The sequence below is a fragment of the Amblyraja radiata genome, chromosome 3 (genome assembly GCF_010909765.2).
Source record: "Amblyraja radiata isolate CabotCenter1 chromosome 3, sAmbRad1.1.pri, whole genome shotgun sequence".
Lineage (NCBI taxonomy): Eukaryota > Metazoa > Chordata > Chondrichthyes > Rajiformes > Rajidae > Amblyraja > Amblyraja radiata.
In genome coordinates this window covers 12,550,333-12,569,729 of record NC_045958.1, presented here as the reverse complement: position 1 = coordinate 12,569,729, position 19,397 = coordinate 12,550,333, and the positions used below count along the sequence as shown (strand labels likewise).

At 44.3% G+C, this 19,397-nt stretch overlaps 1 protein-coding gene across 1 annotated transcript in view; it reads left to right on the top strand.

Annotated features, from left to right (window-relative positions):
• The window catches only part of pcsk1 (proprotein convertase subtilisin/kexin type 1), an 80,865-nt gene extending 63,687 nt beyond the window's left edge, over positions 1 to 17,178 (top strand). The window contains exons 11-14 of the mRNA XM_033017305.1: positions 906 to 1,063; positions 5,509 to 5,642; positions 8,111 to 8,272; positions 16,193 to 17,178. Of these exons, the coding sequence (XP_032873196.1) occupies positions 906 to 1,063; positions 5,509 to 5,642; positions 8,111 to 8,272; positions 16,193 to 16,570 (832 nt within the window). The 3' untranslated portion in view covers positions 16,571 to 17,178. The remainder of the gene's footprint in view (positions 1 to 905; positions 1,064 to 5,508; positions 5,643 to 8,110; positions 8,273 to 16,192) is intronic.
• Positions 17,179 to 19,397: the final 2,219 nt, after the last annotated feature.

Here is a 19,397-nt window from a genome sequence, read left to right as displayed (position 1 = left end):
AGATGCAGGAAGATTGTTCCCGATGTTGGGGAAGTCCAGAACAAGGGGTCACAGTTTAAGGATAAGGGGGAAATCTTTTAGGACCAAGATGAGGGAAACATTTTTCACACAGAGAGTGGTGAATCTCTGGAATTCTCTGCCACAGAAGGTAGTTGAGGCCAGTTCATTGGTTATATTTAAGAGGGAGTTAGATGTGGCCCTTGTGGCTAAAGGGATCAGGGGGTATGGAGAGAAGGCAGGTACAGGATACAGAGTTGGATGATCAGCCATGATCATATTGAATGGTGGTGCAGGCTCGAAGGGCCGAATGGCCTACTCCTGCACCTATTTTCTATGTTTCTATGTTTCTATGAATAGGCAGGAACGGGGTACTGATTCTGGATGATCAGCCATGATCATATTGAATGGCGATGCTGCACCTATTTTTATGTTACCATGTTTCTAATCCAACTGTAAGCCAGTTTGTGAAATGAAAACGTTGGCCTAATGAGCCAAGTAAATCACAAGGATTCTGATGCATTTTTGCAGAATTAAAGATGAAATGCTTTTTGTTTGTTTGTAGCTACACAGTTTTAATCATGTAATTGTTTGAAATCAGTTAAAAATCAAAATATATAGCAATATATGATCACAGATATTTAATAAATAAATTAACAATCCTTCAACTTCCTATCGGACCAGAGAGTGTTGTGTTGCAATCCCCATGCCCACAGATCCTGAATGCTAATTAGCAGTTTCAAAGAATCCTAGGGAGAAACCATGATTACTGATTGTTTCCATGGCTCTCTTTCAAATCCAGCTTTGGAGAATGTTTCCAAATAAAGACATGACTGGCATGCAGAGGGAAGCATGGATCAGATTGGTTGAGAATTGTCTCCTGCCAACTATTTCATACATTTCCTCAGGCCTTTGAAAGCTGGTGGAGAAATTACAGTTGAAATCCCCACCAAAGCTTGTGAGGGGCAAGCCAACCACATTACAGCTCTGGAGCATGTGCAGCTGGAGGCAACCATTGAGTACACAAGGAGAGGGGACCTTCACATCACTCTCACATCTCCGGCAGGTAAGTCAATAGACAATAGGTGCAGGAGTAGGCCATTCGGCCCTTCGAGCCAGCACCGCCATTACAATACAATACAATACAATATGGTTTATTGTATTATTGCATTCAATATTGTATTATTGCATTCAATATGATCATGGCTGATCATCCACAATCACATCCGTTCCTGCCTTCTTGCCATATCCCCTGACTCCGTTATCTTTAAGAGCTCTATCTAACTCTCTCTTGAAAGCATCCAGTGAACTGGCCTCCACTGCCTTCTGAGGCAGAGAATTCCACAGATTCACAACTCTCTGGGTGAAGAAGTTTTTCCTCATCTCCGTTGTAAATGGCCTACCCCCAATTCTTAAACTGTGGCCCCTGGTTCTGTATTCCCACACCATCAGGAACATTTTTCTTGCCTCTAGCGTGTCCACTCCCTTAATAATCTCATAAGTTTCAATAAGATGCCCTCTCATCCTTCTAAATTCCAGAGTATACAAGCCCAGCTGCTCCATTCTATCAGTCCTGAAAGTAAGGACTTGGCAGCTCATGAATGAATGAATGAATGAATGAATGAATGAATGAATGAATGAATGAATGAATGAATGAATGAATGAATGAATGAATGATACGTTATTATCACCTGTACCTAGGACATAGAAACATAGAAAATAGGCGCAGGATTAGGCCATTCGGCCCTTTGGGCCAGCATCACCATTCAATATGATCATGGCTGATCATCCAAAATCAGTACCCCCGTTCCTGCTTTCTCCCCATACCCATTGATTCCGTTAGCCCTAAGAGCAAAATCATACTCTCTTGAAAACATCCAGTGAATTGACCTCCACTGCCTTCTGCGGCAGAGAATTCCACAGATTCACAATTCTCTGGATGAAAAGAGTACCTACCCCATCAATAATCCAGATTCTACTATCTATCTTAAGACGCAAGAGACTGCAGAAGATGAAGTCTGGCTAAAGAAACAAACTGCTGGAGGAACTAGGCAAGTTTAGTTTAGAAACGCAGCACAGAAACAAGCCCACTGAGACCGCCGGTCCAGCGATCCCCGCACACCAATGCCCCTGTCCCACTTAGGAAACCTCTGGAGACTTTGCACCCCACCCAAGGTTTCCGTGCAGTTCCCGGAGGTTTTTGTCAGTCTTCCTACCTGCTTCCACTACCTGCAACCTCCGGCAACCACCTGCAACCTCTGGGAACCGCACGGAAATCTTGGGTGGGGTGCAAAGTCTCCAGAGGTTTACGTTCAGGTTTCCTAAGTGGGACAGGGGCATTACAATATCCCACACACACACGAGGGACAATTTACAATTTTTACCAAAGCCAATTAACCTACAAACCTGTACCTAGATACATGTGAAAAACTTTGTTTTGCATACAATCTAGGCAGTAAAACAAGTGTCGACAGTACTGATGCTTCTTCTTGCGTGTGGCGTGTGGCGTGTGGCGTGTGGCGTGTGGCGTGTGGCGTGCACAGCATAAAGTTGTAGGACAACTTGTTCTATTTGATCTTCCGGTTGCGCACGTCGAGTTGATTGCATTAGTCGAAACAGGGCGGACCACGTGAAGGTTGCAATCCTCCACCCCGTGTTGGCGCTGACCAAGTTACACAACTACACAATCACACTGATGCAATTTGAAAACGATCAAGGGGTTAAAATGTATCGAATCATACAAAATTAATGACATGGAAGGCCATTCATCCTTGCCACGGACAAAAACAGGTACTGAAGCTTATCCCATATTTTAGCACTGTCCACGTCCCTACAGGTTACAAATCTTCAAATACACAACCAAGCATTAATGTGAGAGTTCCAGCTGCTCTACCCCGTTCAGACAGCGAGTTTCAGAATGCTACTGCCTTCTGGGTGAAAGGACTATTTCTCATGTCCCCTCTGATCTTTCTGTTAATTATTTAAAATATTTACCTCTGGTTTTTAATCCCTCTGCTAAGGGAAATAGGTCCTTCCTATCTACTCTGTCTAGTCCCCTCATAATTTTAGACACCTTATTAGCTTCCATTCAGCCTTCTCTCTTCCAAATGGGGGTTAAAAAACAAACATCCAATCAGGCCTGGCAGCAGAAGCAGCATTAATATCTCAACTCCATGGTCTCTCAAGAGTTGTGATGAATGTTGTCATTAACTGCAGATGCTGACTCCAGTCATAGATATAGAGAGATATATCGGAGTGGCGGCGCGGCTCTGGCTGCAGCGGCTCACCGGCAGTCCTGTTTGTTTTGTGTTTTTTTGTGTTGTTTATTTCGTTTTGGTTAGTCTAGTTTTGGTTTTTAGTTTGTGTTTGGGGGGGGGGGGGGGGTTTAAAAAGGGCTTGCTGTCTCTCCCTGCGGGGGAATGCGACTTTTTTGTCGTATTCCCCTTCTCTGCCTCCGTCTGCGCTGAGGCCTAGTGGCGGAGCTGGCGACCTCGAGGCTCAGGAGGCAGAGCCCGCCAGGACTCGCACTGAGCTCGCTCCCGTGAGGGCGGCCCGGCTCGGGGCTGGAACAGTGCTTCCGTGAGGGGCTGTGACGCTCCCGGGAGGGCGGCCTGGCCCGAGGAAGGAACGGTGCTCCTGTCGGAGTGGCCGAGCTCGGGGAGGTACAGCGTTCCCAGCCCGAGGGAGGAGCGGCGCCCATGTCGGGGCGGTCCAGCCCGAGGGAGGAGCGGCGCCCATGTCGGGGCAGCCCGGCCCGGGGAAGTAGCGGCCCAAGTCGGGGCGGCCCAGCCCGAGGGAGGTACGGCGCCCATGTCGGGGCGGCCCAGCCCGAGGGAGGTACGGCGCCCATGTCGGGGCGGCCCAGCCCGAGGGAGGTACGGTGCCCAAGTCGGGGCAGCCCGGCCCGGGGAAGTAGCGGCCCAAGTCGGGGCGGCCCAGCTCGAGGGAGGTACGGCGCCCATGTCAGGGGCGGCCCAGCCCGAGGCTGAAGACGGCACGATACTCACGTGAGGGTGGCTGGGACGGTGTTCTGGCGGTGGTGGCCTGAGTCCGGGGTTCGGCCGCGGGCCAGCGGCTGCGTCAGCAGGACTGGTGGGCGGCAGCTTCGACCACCCCGGGGCGCGGTGATTGAGCCGCGGGACAGTTTTTAACATCGCCCGGTGGGGGATCGCCTCAGCGCAGAGGGAGAAGAGGAGGGAAGAGACTGCAGACCTAAGACTTTTGCCTCCATCACAGTGAGGAGATGCTGGGTGGACTCACTGTGGTGGATGTTAATATGTGTTTATTGTTGTTTTTTATTGTATTGTATTGTATGTATGACTGCTGCAATTTCGTTCAGACTTCGGTCTGAATGACAATAAAGGCTATCTAATCTAAATATATAGCATAGAAACAGGCCCTTTGGCCCACTGAATTTGCGCTGATCATCATGGACCTGTTGTGTTCTCTACTCCCTCCACCCACCCGTCCCCACTCTCCCTACCCCATCAATATTCCAGATTTTGCGATCTATCTGGAGGCACACAAGACCGTAGAAGCTAAAGTCTGGCTAAAGAACCAAACTGCTGGAGGAACTCGGCAAGTTTATTTTAGAATAGCAGCACGGAAACAGGCCCTACGGCTCACTGAGTCCGCACTGACCAGCGATCCCCGCTCACTATCCCTCTCCTACACACACACACTAAGGACAATTTACAATTTTTACCAAAGCCAAATAGCCTACAAACCCTGTACGTCTTTGGAGTATGGCAGGAAATTGGGGATCACCTGGAGAAAACTCACACAGTCACGGGGAAAATGTACAAACTCCGTACAGGCAGCGCCCATAGTCAGGATAGTATTCGGGTCTCTGGTGCTGTAAGGTAACAACTCTACCACCGTGCCACCCCCCAGTTGGGCAGCATTGGGATGAAAGAAACAGCTGGATAACTCATCGAAAATGCTGAAGATCTTGCTGCAGAGTCTTGAACCAAAACATTCCTTTCCCCCTTGAACCACTGAGTTGCTCCAGCAGTTTGTTTTTTTTGTGCACCGCCTATCTGCACACTGGAGATAATTTACAGTGGCCAGTTAATCTATCAGTCTGCATGTATTTGGGATCTGGGATGAAACTAGATTTCCTCTTGGAGGAAATCCAGACAATCGCAGGATGAACACGCAAACTCCACACAGACAGCATAGGAGGTCAGCATTGAATAGAGGTTGCTGGATCTGTGGGGTAACTACTCTACTAGCTGTGGCACCGGGCCACACTTGCTGAGTACTTTAAGCCTTTTTCAGTCACTACTTACAGTCTACTTTTGATTACCTTGGATTGTCAGGATCGTAGCTTGAATCATGTTTGGACTTCTTCCAACATTATCCTATCCTCTTTCTTATTCAGCTCAGTGAGGCAATGTATCTGATGAATGTATGGCATTAATTTCCTTTGTGCTTTTCCTCCACATTCCTTTGTGCCAATCTTAGAACAGACCATCTGTAATGTTGCATTGTTCTATTTGTTGCCTGCAGGAACTAACACTGTACTCTTGGCTGAACGTGAGAGAGACTCCTCACCTAATGGCTTTAAAAGCTGGGCCTTTATGTCAGTGCACACCTGGGGAGAGGAACCAGTGGGCACATGGGTGCTGAGCATTACTGACGTGGTATGTACAGTAATAAAAATGCCCTGCAGAGGCCGGTTTATACCAAAAATAGACACAAATTGCAGGAGTAACTCAACGGGCCAGGCAACATCTCTGGAGAAAATCATTCGGGACGGGATTGAAGAAGGGTCCCGATCTGAAACATCACTTATCCATTTTCTCCAGAGATGCTGCCTGACAAACGATGTTACTCTAAAATGCTGTGCCTATCTGTGGTATGTACAGTCATCTACTTCCATGATTAGTTACTTGGAGTATTGAATGACTCGATATTTCTGTTAATAGTTTAGTCAGCTTAAAGGAAATAGATAACACATATTAGATAACACATACTCTCTAGAATTTAGGAGATTGAGAGGGGATCTTATAGAAACTTATAAAATTCTTAAGGGGTTGGACAGGCTAGATGCAGGAAGATTGCTCCCGATGTTGGGGAAGTCCAGGACAAGGGGTCACAGCTTAAGGATAAGGGGGAAACCCTTTAAAACCGAGATGATAAGAACTTTTTTCACACAGAGAGTGGTGAATCTCTGGAACTCCCTGCCACAGAGGGTAGTCGAGGCCAGTTCATTGGCTATATTTAAGAGGGAGTTAGATGTGGCCCTTGTGGCTAAGGGGATCAGAGGGTATGGAGAGAAGGCAGGTACGGGATACTGAGTTAGATGATCAGCCATGATCATATTGAATGGCGGTGCAGGCTCGAAGGGCCTAATTTCTATGTTTCTATAACACATATTAAAAAGAAGCACATGCATGGCCTATTATTTTATAGATTGATACAAGACACAAGATACATTTATTAGTCACATGTGCCAGATGTCACAGTGAAATGTGATCACCATACAGCCATACAATAAAATAAAGAACACACAACACGATAAAGTTCAACATAAAACATCCCCTCACAGCAGAATCAAAAGTTTCCCACTGTGAGGGAAGGCACCAAAGTCAGTCATCTTCCTCGATGTTCCCCCGTCGGGGTCTCCGGAGCCCTCTAAGGGCAGCCCGCCGCTCAGGCCCACTCGCCGGGATGTTGTAACTCCGACGTCAGAACGGGAGGCCAACCTCGGCGGCTGGGACCTCCAAAACAGCCGCCGCTTCCCACCGGATTCCGCAGATTAATAAATGACAGTCAGACTTTTAATGAGTTGATGTTTTAAATGCCAATTGCATTGGAAATTTATGAACTGTTGCAATTTACTTTCCAATACCCCACAGAATTGGTCTTACAGAATTGTAAAATAACAACAAGTCAGGGTATAGAAACAGGGCTTCCAGCCCACCAAATTCATGCAGACTCTCAACCACCCAGTGTTAGAGGGGTCATAGCATCTTTCTGAGTACATTATCAATTGGCAAAACATCTTTGTCGCAAAAATATCACACTAAATAAAGATGTCAAAGGAGTCAACATCATGATTCTACTTTGGCCTGTGCGAGTTGATTTCAGAAACTTGGAGGGGCATTCCCTACAATTAGTATCTTCTGCATTGAATTCTGAATGTCCAATATAGAAACATAGAAACATAGAAATTAGGTGCAGGAGTAGGCCATTCGGCCCTTCGAGCCTGCACCGCCATTCAATATGATCATGGCTGATCATCCAACTATGTAGTCTTCATGGGTTAGACTCCCAATTGTTGAATCATTTTAATTTGAAGATTAATGTTATTATTCCTCCATTGGTGACCATTTAATGTTTATAACATACATTTTTCTAGTGTCAACATTTGCAATATTATTTGAATCATATTCCTCATCCCCTCAGCTAATCTTTTCACTTTCTCCTTCAAAGATAGGTAAACCTGTGGATTGTCATCCACATTTACAATAGAGAATAGGAGCTGGAAAATTACTGAAAAGACCAGCATTTGCGATAATAACGTCAAATATCTATCGCTTGTTTAATCAGCCAGTTCATGCAGAGGGCTTGTGACTGATCCCTGGAGGTCTACCAATTAGTTATATAGCTTGTGTCAGTCACCATGTTGCAGAATTACATCCATGTGTACTGCACCACACTGTAGCGCAGGAAGCGGCACGGTGGCGCAGCGGTAGAATTGCTGCCTTAAAACCCTGTGACCGCGTGGGTTTTTTCCGAGATCTTCGGTTTCCTCCCACACTCCAAAGACGCACAGGTTTGTAGGTTAATTGGCTTGGTACAAGTATAAATTGTGTGTAGGATAGTGTTAATGTGCAGGGATTGCTGGTTGGCATGGACTCGGTGGGCCGAAGGGCCTGTTTCTATGCTGTATCTCTAAACTAAACTAAACTAAACCACAGAAATAGCCCCATTTGATTTCCTACTCAATCCGGCGACTCACCATTAGATTATCCATCATGTTATGACTAACGTGTCTCTCGTCATATTCTATTGAGGATTTACAAGCAGCTTATGTCTCTTGGATTCAAATGTTCATTTTTGTAATATTTATTTCTAAATATTGTCTCTACATTTATCCTCAAAGTCTGGAAGATGGGAAAACCAAGGCAAAATCATCAATTGGAAGCTGATTCTACATGGTACCTCCACTAATCCGAAACATATGGAGAAACTCAGGGTGTACAGTCCGTACAACGCTGTTCAGAATGATAGGAGAGGTGTGGAGAAGACAGAAGAGCGAATAGAGGTAAATAAGACATTTTACTGAGGTTTCAGTTTAAAGAAGTCGTTTGTTTGTTATAGTCATAGTGATAGTGTGGAAATAGGCCCTTCGGCCCAACTTGCCCACACAGGCCAACAATGTCCCAGCTACACTAGTTCCACCTGCCTGCGTTTAGTCCATATCCCTCCAAACCTGTCCTATCTATGTACCTGTCTATCTGTATCTTAAATGTTGTGAAAGTCCCTGCCTCAACTATATTTAACATTTGATTAAATATATTTTAGAGATTAACATCTGTATGGAAGAAAAGTTCTGGCACTAAAGTGTGACACTTCAAAGTCATGCCAGTGTTGTGTATTTAATTGATGAATTGTTCTTATTTGATTTACTCTTTCAAAGCTCTGGCATAGACACCAGTGGCTTTCTCCAGAGTAAATGACTCAATGTTTGGAAAAGGTCACTGAACATTCAAACTATTATAATTAATCACAGGGTTTTCACTTACTATTCCAAGTATTCATAGCATTGTTTAGTCCATTGAAAAAAACATAAACATCGAGGTCCAATAAGTAAATATTACAATTATATTTGAATCTCAATGTTTATGTCTTTTTATAATCAATGTTGCAATGAAAAAGGATATTCTGGTAGATACTTTTCTCTGCCTAGTCAAGTCAAGTCAACTTTATTCGTCACATCCACGTACGAGATGTGCAGTGAAATGAAAACATAGAAACATAGAAACATAGAAAATAGGTGCAGGAGGAGGCCATTCGGCCCTTCAAGCCAGCACCGCCGTTCATTGTGATCATGGCTGAACGTCCCCTATCAATAACCCGTGCCTGCCTTCTCCCCATATCCCTTGACTCCACTAGCCCCTAGAGCCCTATCTAACTCTCTCTTAAATCCATCCAGTGACTTGGCCTCCACTGCCCTCTGTGGCAGGGAATTCCATAAATTCACAACTCCATATAACCATATAACCATATAACAATTACAGCACAGAAACAGGCCATCTCGACCCTTCTAGTCCGTGCCGAACACGTATTCTCCCCTAGTCCCATATACCTGCGCTCAGACCATAACCCTCATTCCTTTCCCGTCCATATAACTATCCAATTTATTTTTAAATGATAAAAACAAACCTGCCTCCACCACCTTCACTGGAAGCTCATTCCACGCAGCCACCACTCTCTGAGTAAAGAAGTTCCCCCTCATGTTACCCCTAAACTTCTGTCCCTTAATTCTCGTCATGTCCCCTTGTTTGAATCTTCCCTACTCTCAGTGGGAAAAGCTTATCCACGTCAACTCTGTCTATCCCTCTCATCATTTTAAAGACCTCTATCAAGTCCCCCCTTAACCTTCTGCGCTCCAAAGAATAAAGCCCTAACTTGTTCAACCTTTCTCTGTAACTTAGTTGCTGACACCCAGGCAACATTCCAGTAAATCGCCTCTGTACTCTCTCTATTTTGTTTACATCCTTCCTATAATTAGGCGACCAAAATTGTACACCATACGCCAGAATTGGCCTCACCAATGCCTTGTACAATTTTAACATTACATCCCAACTTCTATACTCAATGCTCTGATTTATAAAGGCCAGCACACCAAAAGCTTTCTTTACCACCCTATCTACATGAGATTCCACTTACAGGGAACTGTGCACAGTTATTCCCAGATCCCTCTGTTCACCTGCATTCTTCAATTCCCTACCATTTACCATGTACGTCCTATTTTGATTTGTCCTGCCAAGATGTAGCACCTCACACTTATCAGCATTAAACTCCATCTGCCATCTTTCAGCCCACTCTTCCAACTGGCATAAATCTCTCTGTAGACTTTGAAAATCTACTTCATTATCCACAACCCCACCTATCTTAGTATCATCTGCATACTTACTAATCCAATTTACCACACCATCATCCAGATCATTGATGTACATGACAAACAACAGTGGACCCAACACAGATCCCTGTGGCACCCCACTAGTCACTGGCCTCCAACCTGACAAACAACCATCCACCATTACTCTCTGGCATCTCACATTCAGCCACTGTTGAATCCATCTTGCTACTCCACCATTAATACCCAACCATTGAACCTTCTTAACCAACCTTTCGTGAGGAACCTTGTCAAAGGCCTTACTGAAGTCCATATATACAACATCCACTGCTTTACCCTCATCAATTTCCCGAGTAACCTCTTCAAAAAATTCAAGAAGATTAGTCAAACATGACCTTCCAGGCACAAATCCATGTTGACTGTTCCTAATCAGACCCTGTTTATCCAGATGCTTATATATATTATCTCTAAGTATCCTTTCCATTAATTTGCCCACCACTGATGTCAAACTAACAGATCTATAATTACTAGGTTTACTCTTAGACCCCTTTTTAAATAATGGAACAACATGCGCAGTACGCCAATCCTCCGGTACTATTCCCGTTTCTAATGACATTTGAAATATTTCTGTCATAGCCCCTGCTATTTCTACACTAACTTCCCTCAATGTCCCTAGGGAATATCCTGTCCGGACCTGGAGACTTAGCCACTTTTATGTTTCTCAAAAGTGTCAGTACTTCCTCTTCTTTGAATCTCATAGTTTCCATAGCTACTCTACTTGTTTCCCTTACCTCACATAATTCAATATCCTTCTCCTTGGTGAATACCGAAGAAAATAAATTGTTCAATTTCTCCCCCATCTCTTTTGGCTCTGCAGATAGCTGTCCACTCTGACTCTCTAATGGATCAATTTTATCCCTCGTTATCCTTTTGCTATTAATATAGCTGTAGAAACCCTTTGGATTTACTTTCACCTTATTTGCCAAAGCAACCTCATATCTTCTTTTAGCTTTTCTAATTTCTTTCTTAAGATTCTTTTTACATTGTTTATACTCCTCAAGCACCTCATTTACTCAATGCTGCCTATAATTATTGTAGATCTCTCTCTCTGGGTGAAAAAGTTTTTTCTCACCTCAGTTTTAAATGACCTCCCCTTTATTCTAAGACTGTGGACCCTGGTTCAGGACTCATCCAACATTGGGAAAAATTTTCCTGCATCTAGCTTGACCAGTCCTTTTATAATTTTATATGTTTCTATAATGTGGCAATGTTTGCGGATTGTGCAAAAAAACTACAAAACAGAATGGAACAGAAACACATATTCACATATTACATATTTGTGGGAGGAAAAAAAGAAAAAAACAACAACAATAAACTGGTACAGTAAAGTTAGTCCCTGATGAGATAGGAGTTTACAGTCCTAATGGCCCCTGGGAAGAAACTCCTTCTCATCCTCTCCGGTTTCACAGCCGTTGCTGGGGTGGAAGGGGTCTCTCATGATCTTGTTGGCTCTGGAGTTGCACCTTCTGATGTATAGTTGCTGCAGGGGGGGGCGAGTGTTGTTCCCATAGTGCGTTCGGCCGAACGTACTACTCTCTGCAGAGCCTTCTTGTCCTGGGCAGAGCAGTTCCGAAACCAGATTGTAATGCTTTCGGACAAGATGCTTTCCACAGCCGCTGAGTAGAAGCACTGGAGGATCCTCGGAGACACTCTGAATTTCCTCAATTGCCTGAGGTTGTAAAGGCGCTGCCTTGCCTTACTCACGAGTGCTGCGGCGTGTGATGTCCATGTCAGATCCTCTGAGATGTGGACTCCCAGGTATTTAAAGCAGCTCACCCTATCCACAGTATCCCCATTTATCTTCAATGGTGTGTACGTCCTCGGATGATGTGCCCTCCTAAAGCCTAATGAGCCTAAGGACTGCCTCAGTACAAGCAACGTGGACATATGAGGCACCATCTTCACCTGTAATCATGGCTGCCACTGTTACAGAATATTTGCGGACGTTTATGGCATTCACAAATATTCAACATCACTTTAGACTTATTTCTCTTTCTGCTGGCAGCCCATTTCTCCCATTAATTTCAAACCCAGTGATGCTCATCAGGCACACCTCCCTGAGTCAGAAAACTCGGGAAGTCCTCAATCATCATGATCATCAGTGATAGGAGAAGAATTAGGCCATTCGGCCCATCAAGTCTACGCCATTCAATCATGGCTGATCTATCTCTCCCTCCTAACCGCATTCTCCTGCCTTCTCCCCAAAACCTCTGACACCCGTACCAATCAAGAATCTATCTATCTTTGCCTTAAATATATCCACTATAAGATCATAAGTGATAGGAGGAGAACTAGGCCATTCGGCCCAATTATGGGCTTAACTGCCGACAGAACTGCTCAGTTGCCCTTCTGAGGAGTTAGCCATTCTAGCTGATAAGTGCATGTATGCAGTGTTGCTGCATGGCCGGATGAGTTAGGACAGAGCTGGATAAAATATTCCTAATCCCATAGGTTTGAAAATTAATTCTGTGGGGCCAGAGAATAAATAAAATTGCAGAGAACCCCACACACAATTATTATGGCATTTATATGAAGAAAGACTGGATAGACTCGGCTTGTACACGCTAGTATTTAGAAGATTGATGGGGGATCTTATAGATACTTATAAAATTCTTAAGGGGTTGGACAGCCTAGATGCAGGAAGATTATTCCCGATGTTGGGGAAGTCCAGAACAAGGGGTCACAGTTTAAGGATAAGGGGGAAATCTTTTAGGACCGAGATGAGAAAAACATTTTTTACACAGAGAGTGGTGAATCTGTGGAATTCTCTGCCACAGAAGGTAGTTGAGGCCAGTTCATTGGCTATATTTAAGAGGGAGTTAGATGTGGCCCTTGTGGCTAAAGGGACCAGGGGATATGGAGAGAAGGCAGGTACGGGATATTGAGTTGGATGATCAGCAATGATCATATTGAATGGTGGTGCAGGCTCGAAGGGCCGAATGGCCTACTCCTGCACCTATTTTCTATGTTTCTATCCTGCAACTAATCATATGATTCTGAGACTTTCCTTAATAATTGTTGGCAATTGTCCACCCAAAGAGCTTTCACTGCCTTATCATGTAGTACTTTCTAAATGTACTCCAATAGCTACATCTGTATACAAATATACATTGAGATAATTTTACAAATGTGATTTGTTGTTTTGTGGTAATTATTTTTTAATTATGTTAAATAGTAGCAGACAGAGGTTTGAGGGGGGTGAGGGGGGAAAGTTTAGAGGGGGAGATTTTATGAGTCAAATTATTTTACAGAGGACGTTGGATGGCTGGTTTACACTACTAGGGGAGGTGGAATCTTAGAGTCATACATTATGGAAACAGGCTCTTCGGCCCAATTCGTCCGTACCAACCAAAATGCCCATCTTAGTTAAGTCCCATTTGTCCGTTTGGCCCATATCCCTCTAAACCTTTCCTATCCATGTACCTGTCAAAATGACTTTTTAAATTGTGTTTGTGTGCCTGGCTCATCTACTTCCCTTCTATACACCCCCTACCCTCTGTGTGAAAACCACCCCTCTGTTGTGGACACACACCTGATAGTAACTTTTAAGAGGCATTTAGACAGCTACTGTATATAGACAGCTATATAGACATAGAAACATATAAAAGTCAGCAATAGGCCATTCGGCCCTTCGAGCCCACACCGCCATTCAATATGATAATGGCTGATCATCCAACTCAGTATCCTGTACCTGCCTTCTCTCCATACCCCCTGATCCCTTTAGCCTCAAGGGCCACATCTAACTCCCTCTTAAATCACCTTGGCGGCGCGACTCACCCGTTGCAGCGGCCCCTACTGTCTTTTTTTTTTTTTTTTTTTTTTTTGTCTAGTTAAATGTAGTGTTGGTGTTTTTTTAATAGTGTTTTTAAATGTGTATATGTGGGGGGCGGGGGGAGGGGGAAACTTTAAAATCTCTTCCCTGTCCGGGAGACCCGACCTTTTCCCTGTCGGGTCTCCGTTGTCATTGGGGCCTAGCACCGTGGAGCGGCCTCCAACCTGAACGACCGGGGGCTCGGGAGACTGCGGAGCTGCGGACTACTCACCATCGTGGGGCTGGCCGGCCTCGGAGCGTGGGGAGCGGTGGTGACTCGCTGCTGCGACTCGACTCCTGGGGCTCGGAAGCTCCAGCTGCAGCTGCAGGTCCGGTGGACTGGGACATCGGGAGCTCGCAGGCCCGGTTGAGGAGACCGCTTCCCGGAGCTCCCGCAACGCGACTTCTCCAGCCCGTGTACCTGGAGCGGGGACGTACATCGCCCGGCGCGGCTTCATGGCCGTGGGACATTACATCGCCCGCCGGGGGCTCCAACATTGTGACTTCTAGACCGGGAGCGGGGCCGTAAATCGACCGGCACAGCCTAAAATGGCCGTGGGACTTATCATCGCCCGCCTGGGGCTTGGACATCGGGAGAGAAATGGAGAACAGGGGAGAGAAAAGACTTTGCCAAACAAAGATGTTTGTGTGAATTAAATTGTGTGTATGTCTGTAAGAAATTGTCTTTGTTTGTATGGCTGTGGAAACGGAATTTCGTTTGAGCCTCACTGAGGTTCAATTGTATTGTATTGTATTGTAAATATAGCCAATGAACTGGCCTCAACTACCTTCTGTGGCAGAGAATTCCAGAGATTCACCACTCTCTGTGTGAAAAATGTTTTCCTCATCTCGGTCCTAAAAGATTTCCCCCTTATCCTTAAACTGTGACCCCTTGTTCTGGACTTCCCCAACATCGGGAACAATCTTCCTGCATCTAGCCTGTCCAACCCCTTAAGAATTTTGTAAGTTTCAATAAGATCCCCCCTCAATCTTCTAAATTCTAGCGAGTACAAGCCGAGTCTATCCAGTCTTTCTTCATATGAAAGTCCTGACATCCCAGGAATCAGTCTGGTGAACCTTCTCTGAACTCCCTCTATGGCAAGAATGTCTTTCCTCAGATTAGGAGACCATCATTGTAAAAGACATGTTTGTATGTTTAATTAACAGTCCCTGATATTATAACAAGAATTCATGAATACACACCTCGTGATTTTCATCTTATAATTTATAAATCACCTTAAAGTAGGTTGTATTTATTTAGATCAGTTGCGAAGAATCTTAAGGGCCTGTCCCACTAAAGCTATTTTTAGGCGACTGCCGGCGACTGTCATAGTCGTAGCAGGTCGTCGAAAAACTGGCAACTGGACCCACCTTCGACATAAAATTTAAAATAGAATCATTACTTTAACAACAAAGAAATCGAAGTCAGCCCCGGCCGACAACCTACGTCACCTGGTGACAACCTATGTTAACCTGGCGACAACCTACGTTAACCTACGTCAGGAGAAGTCAAGCTACGCTCATTGGCGTCAAACCCACTGTCGCCGGCTGTCCCCGAAAATGTTGCAACATGTTGAAAATCCAGTGGCGACCAGAAAGACGCTATGACTCTTTGGGCGACTGAGGAGACTACTCACAACCATACAGGCGACACCCCGGTGACCGTGTGGTGACAGCCTAGTCGCCAGTAGTCACCTAAAAAATAGCATAAGTGGGACAGGCCCTTTACTCCTGAATTCCATCTGAGCTCATTTCCATATTAGCATGTGAGCAGAATATCACTCCTATGCAAACCAAAGTTGATGCTAGATAAAGCTAGGAACGACATATGGCGCAATGGGCTAAGTGTTCGGCTGGCAACCGGAAGGTAGCCGGTTCGAATCCCGCTTGGAGTGCATACTGTCGTTGTGTCCTTGGGCAAGACACTTCACCCACCTTTGCCTGTGTGTGAATGTGTGTGAACGTGTGTGAGTGATTGGTGGTGGTCGGAGGGGCCATAGGCGCAGATTGGCAGCCACGCTTCCGTCAGTCTGCCCCAGGGCAGCTGTGGCTACAGAAGTAGCTTACCACCACCGAGTGTGACTGAGGAGTGAATGAATAATGCGATGTAAAGCGCCTTGAGTATTAGAAAGGCGCTATATAAATCCCATCCATTATTATTATTATTATTCTTATACAAAGTATATGATAAGTAGGGTTAATTGATTTGATTTGTCCGTTTTGGTTTGCAGGAAGACATTTCCAAGAATGACGGAACTGAAAATCTATACTCGAAGGAAAACACCAGTAAAGAGAATGTGAACATGGAAGAAAAAATGACTGAAGAAAAAATACCTTTACCTTCTGGTCAAAAGACATTTGCCCAACAGGCTCAAAATAATAATGCTCAGCATTTTTTCCATAACAGTAAATACCATAAGGGTGCAGCAGTACCTATTCAGAGCTTGCATCAAGTCCCAGGAAAACTAAACAAACAGTCCCAGTTGAAAGACTTTGAAGACATTGAATATAGCGATCACAGTAACCAGCTTTACGATACCAAATCTTATAAGCATAGAAATGATATATTGCTTCAAGCTTTATTAGAGATGCTGGCTGAGAGCCAATGATTTTGAACATGTGGTTAGGTTTTGTGTTGAGTACTTAATTGTTTAATCTTGGTATTTTTGTGACTGTAAAGCAAATGAATTTGACAAAGAATCTAAATAACATTTCCATTATTTATTTATTTATAGCTGGTCTGTAATTTCACCATATCCGTTGTGTACAATGTGACTTGGTAGGTTTTGTTTCATGACTAATAAGCAGGCTATGGGTCTGAATAGAAATGTTAAGATCACAAAGTCATTTGAGCTATGATACTAATAACATACAGTTTAGTAGATTCAGGCAATCATTAGGATGTTATTAGCCAATGGTGGTAGAAGCAAATTATTAATAGTTAAAAGAGTACCAAAGCATTTGATGATTTATTTTGCTATTTGTGAGCATGACATTTCGTACAGCTTGCAAAAAAAGGCAAGGTATTAATTGTTTCATAATCTGGAAAACTTGACAATCAAAAGTGTTTTTACACAAAAATATTTTATTTAAAAGTGAACTTATTTGCCTTAGCCCTAGCTTTAGTGGAGTCGGTTTTGTTCCACAAACTGATAGGCAAACTGTGGGCTTAAAGCCCCTGTCCCACTTATGAAACCTGAACGGAAATCTCTGGAGACTTTGCGCCCCACCCAAGGTTTCCGTGCGGTGCCCGGAGGTTGCAGATGGTTGCCGGAGGTTGCAGGTAGTGGAAGCAGGTAGGGAGACTGACAAAAACCTCTGGGAACCGCACGGAAACCTTGGGTGTGGCGCAAAGTCTCCAGAGGTTTCCGTTCAGGTTTCCTAAGTGGGACGGGGCATATGCAACAACTGTAAGATTTCAATGTTACAAAATTGGCTTTACAATCAAAAAGCCATAGATCCCGGTCCCAGAATAGTTTACCATTCTTACCTATTGTTTGTCATAGATTTAACAATTTAACCAAATAAAGAATACCTCATGATTGTGAAGTTTTCAACCTTAATGCTTCCAGGAGCAGAAGTCCAACTGACTTAAGCAGATGAGGACATATTGAAAATACCAAGCTTTATGCTGGAGTTGAGTTCTGTGCGTGATATGAATGGGTGGGGCCACTTTTAGACCAAGTGCAAGGCCCGGCACAACTGTGGTGATGATCTTTGACCTTTGACAACAGGTCAAGTCATACCCCGAGGCTTAGCCCAGGAACAAACCAGCAAAACAAAATGAAAAGACTAACATTTGAAAAAGACTTAAAAATAAAAACCATTAGCATAAACATTTTCCTTAAATATGTAAATCTTTCTCCCTTGTCATCTGCATTAGTCATAGAGTCATACAGCAGGGTCTGATTAGGAACAGTCAACATGGATTTGTGCCTGGAAGGTCATGTTTGACTAAACTTCTTGAATTTTTTGAAGAGGTTACTAGGGAAATTGATGAGGGTAAAGCAGTGGACGTTGTCTATATGGACTTTAGTAAGGCCTTTGACAAGGTTCCTCATGGAAGGTTGGTTAAGAAGGTTCAATTGTTGGGTATTAATGCTGGAGTAGCAAGATGGATTCAACAGTGGCTGAATGGGAGATGCCAGAGAGTAATGGTGGATGGTTGTTTGTCAGGTTGGAGGCCGGTGACTAGTGGGGTGCCTCAGGGATCTGTGTTGGGTCCACTGTTGTTTGTCATGTACATCAATGATCTGGATGATGGTGTGGTAAATTGGATTAGTAAGTATGCAGATGATACTAAGATAGGTGGTGTTGTGGATAATGAAGTAGATTTCCAAAGTCTACAGAGAGATTTAGGCCATTTGTAAGATTGGGCTGAAAGATGGCAGATGGAGTTTAATGCTGATAAGTGTGAGGTGCTACATCTTGGCAGGACAAATCAAAATAGGACGTACATGGTAAATGGTAGCGAATTGAGGTATGCAGTTGAACAGAGGAATCTGGGAATAACTGTGCACAGTTCCCTGAAGGTGGAATCTCATGTAGATAGGGTGGTAAAGAAAGCTTTTGGTGTGCTGGCCTTTATAAATCAGAGCATTGAGTATAGACGTTGGGATGTATTGTTAAAAATGTACAAGGCATTGGTGAGACCAATTCTGGAGTATGGTGTACAATTTTGGTCGCCTAATTATAGGAAGGATGTCAACAAAATTAGAGAGTACAGAGGAGATTTACTGGAATGTTGCCTGGGTTTCAGCAACTAAGTTACAGAGAAAGGTTGAACAAGTTAGGGCTTTATTCTTTGGAGCGCAGAAGGTTAAGGGGGGACTTGATAGAGGCCTTTAAAATGATGAGAGGGATAGACAGAGTTGACGTGGATAAGATTTTCCCATTGAGAGTAGGGGACATTACTTGAGAATTAAGGGACAGAAGTTTAGGGGTAACATGAGGGGGAACTTCTTTACTCAGAGAGTGGTAGCTGTGTGGAATGAGCTCCCAGTGGAAGTGGTGGAGGCAGGTTCGATTTTATCATCTAAAAATAAATTGGATAGGTATATGGATGGGAAAGGAATGGAGGGTTATGGTCTGAGTGCAGGTAGATGGGACTAGGGGAAAATAAGTGTTCAGCACGGACTTGAAGGGCCGAGATGGCCTGTTTTCCGTGCTGCAATTGTTATATGGTTATATGGTTACAAGCACAGGCACAAGCACAGGCAATGAATTGCTTTTGAAGCACAGTCACTCGTACTTAGGAAGCATGGGAGCCACTTGATGCACGGCAAGAACCTGCAAACAAAAATGTGATCAATTAATAATTAATTTTTGTCAAGTGCTTTTGGGGGGGGGGGGGGGGGGCATATATATATCCTTATCCGTGCAATATATCCGTGCAATATCCTTACCTCATATTCCACTTGGGTAGCATACAACCCA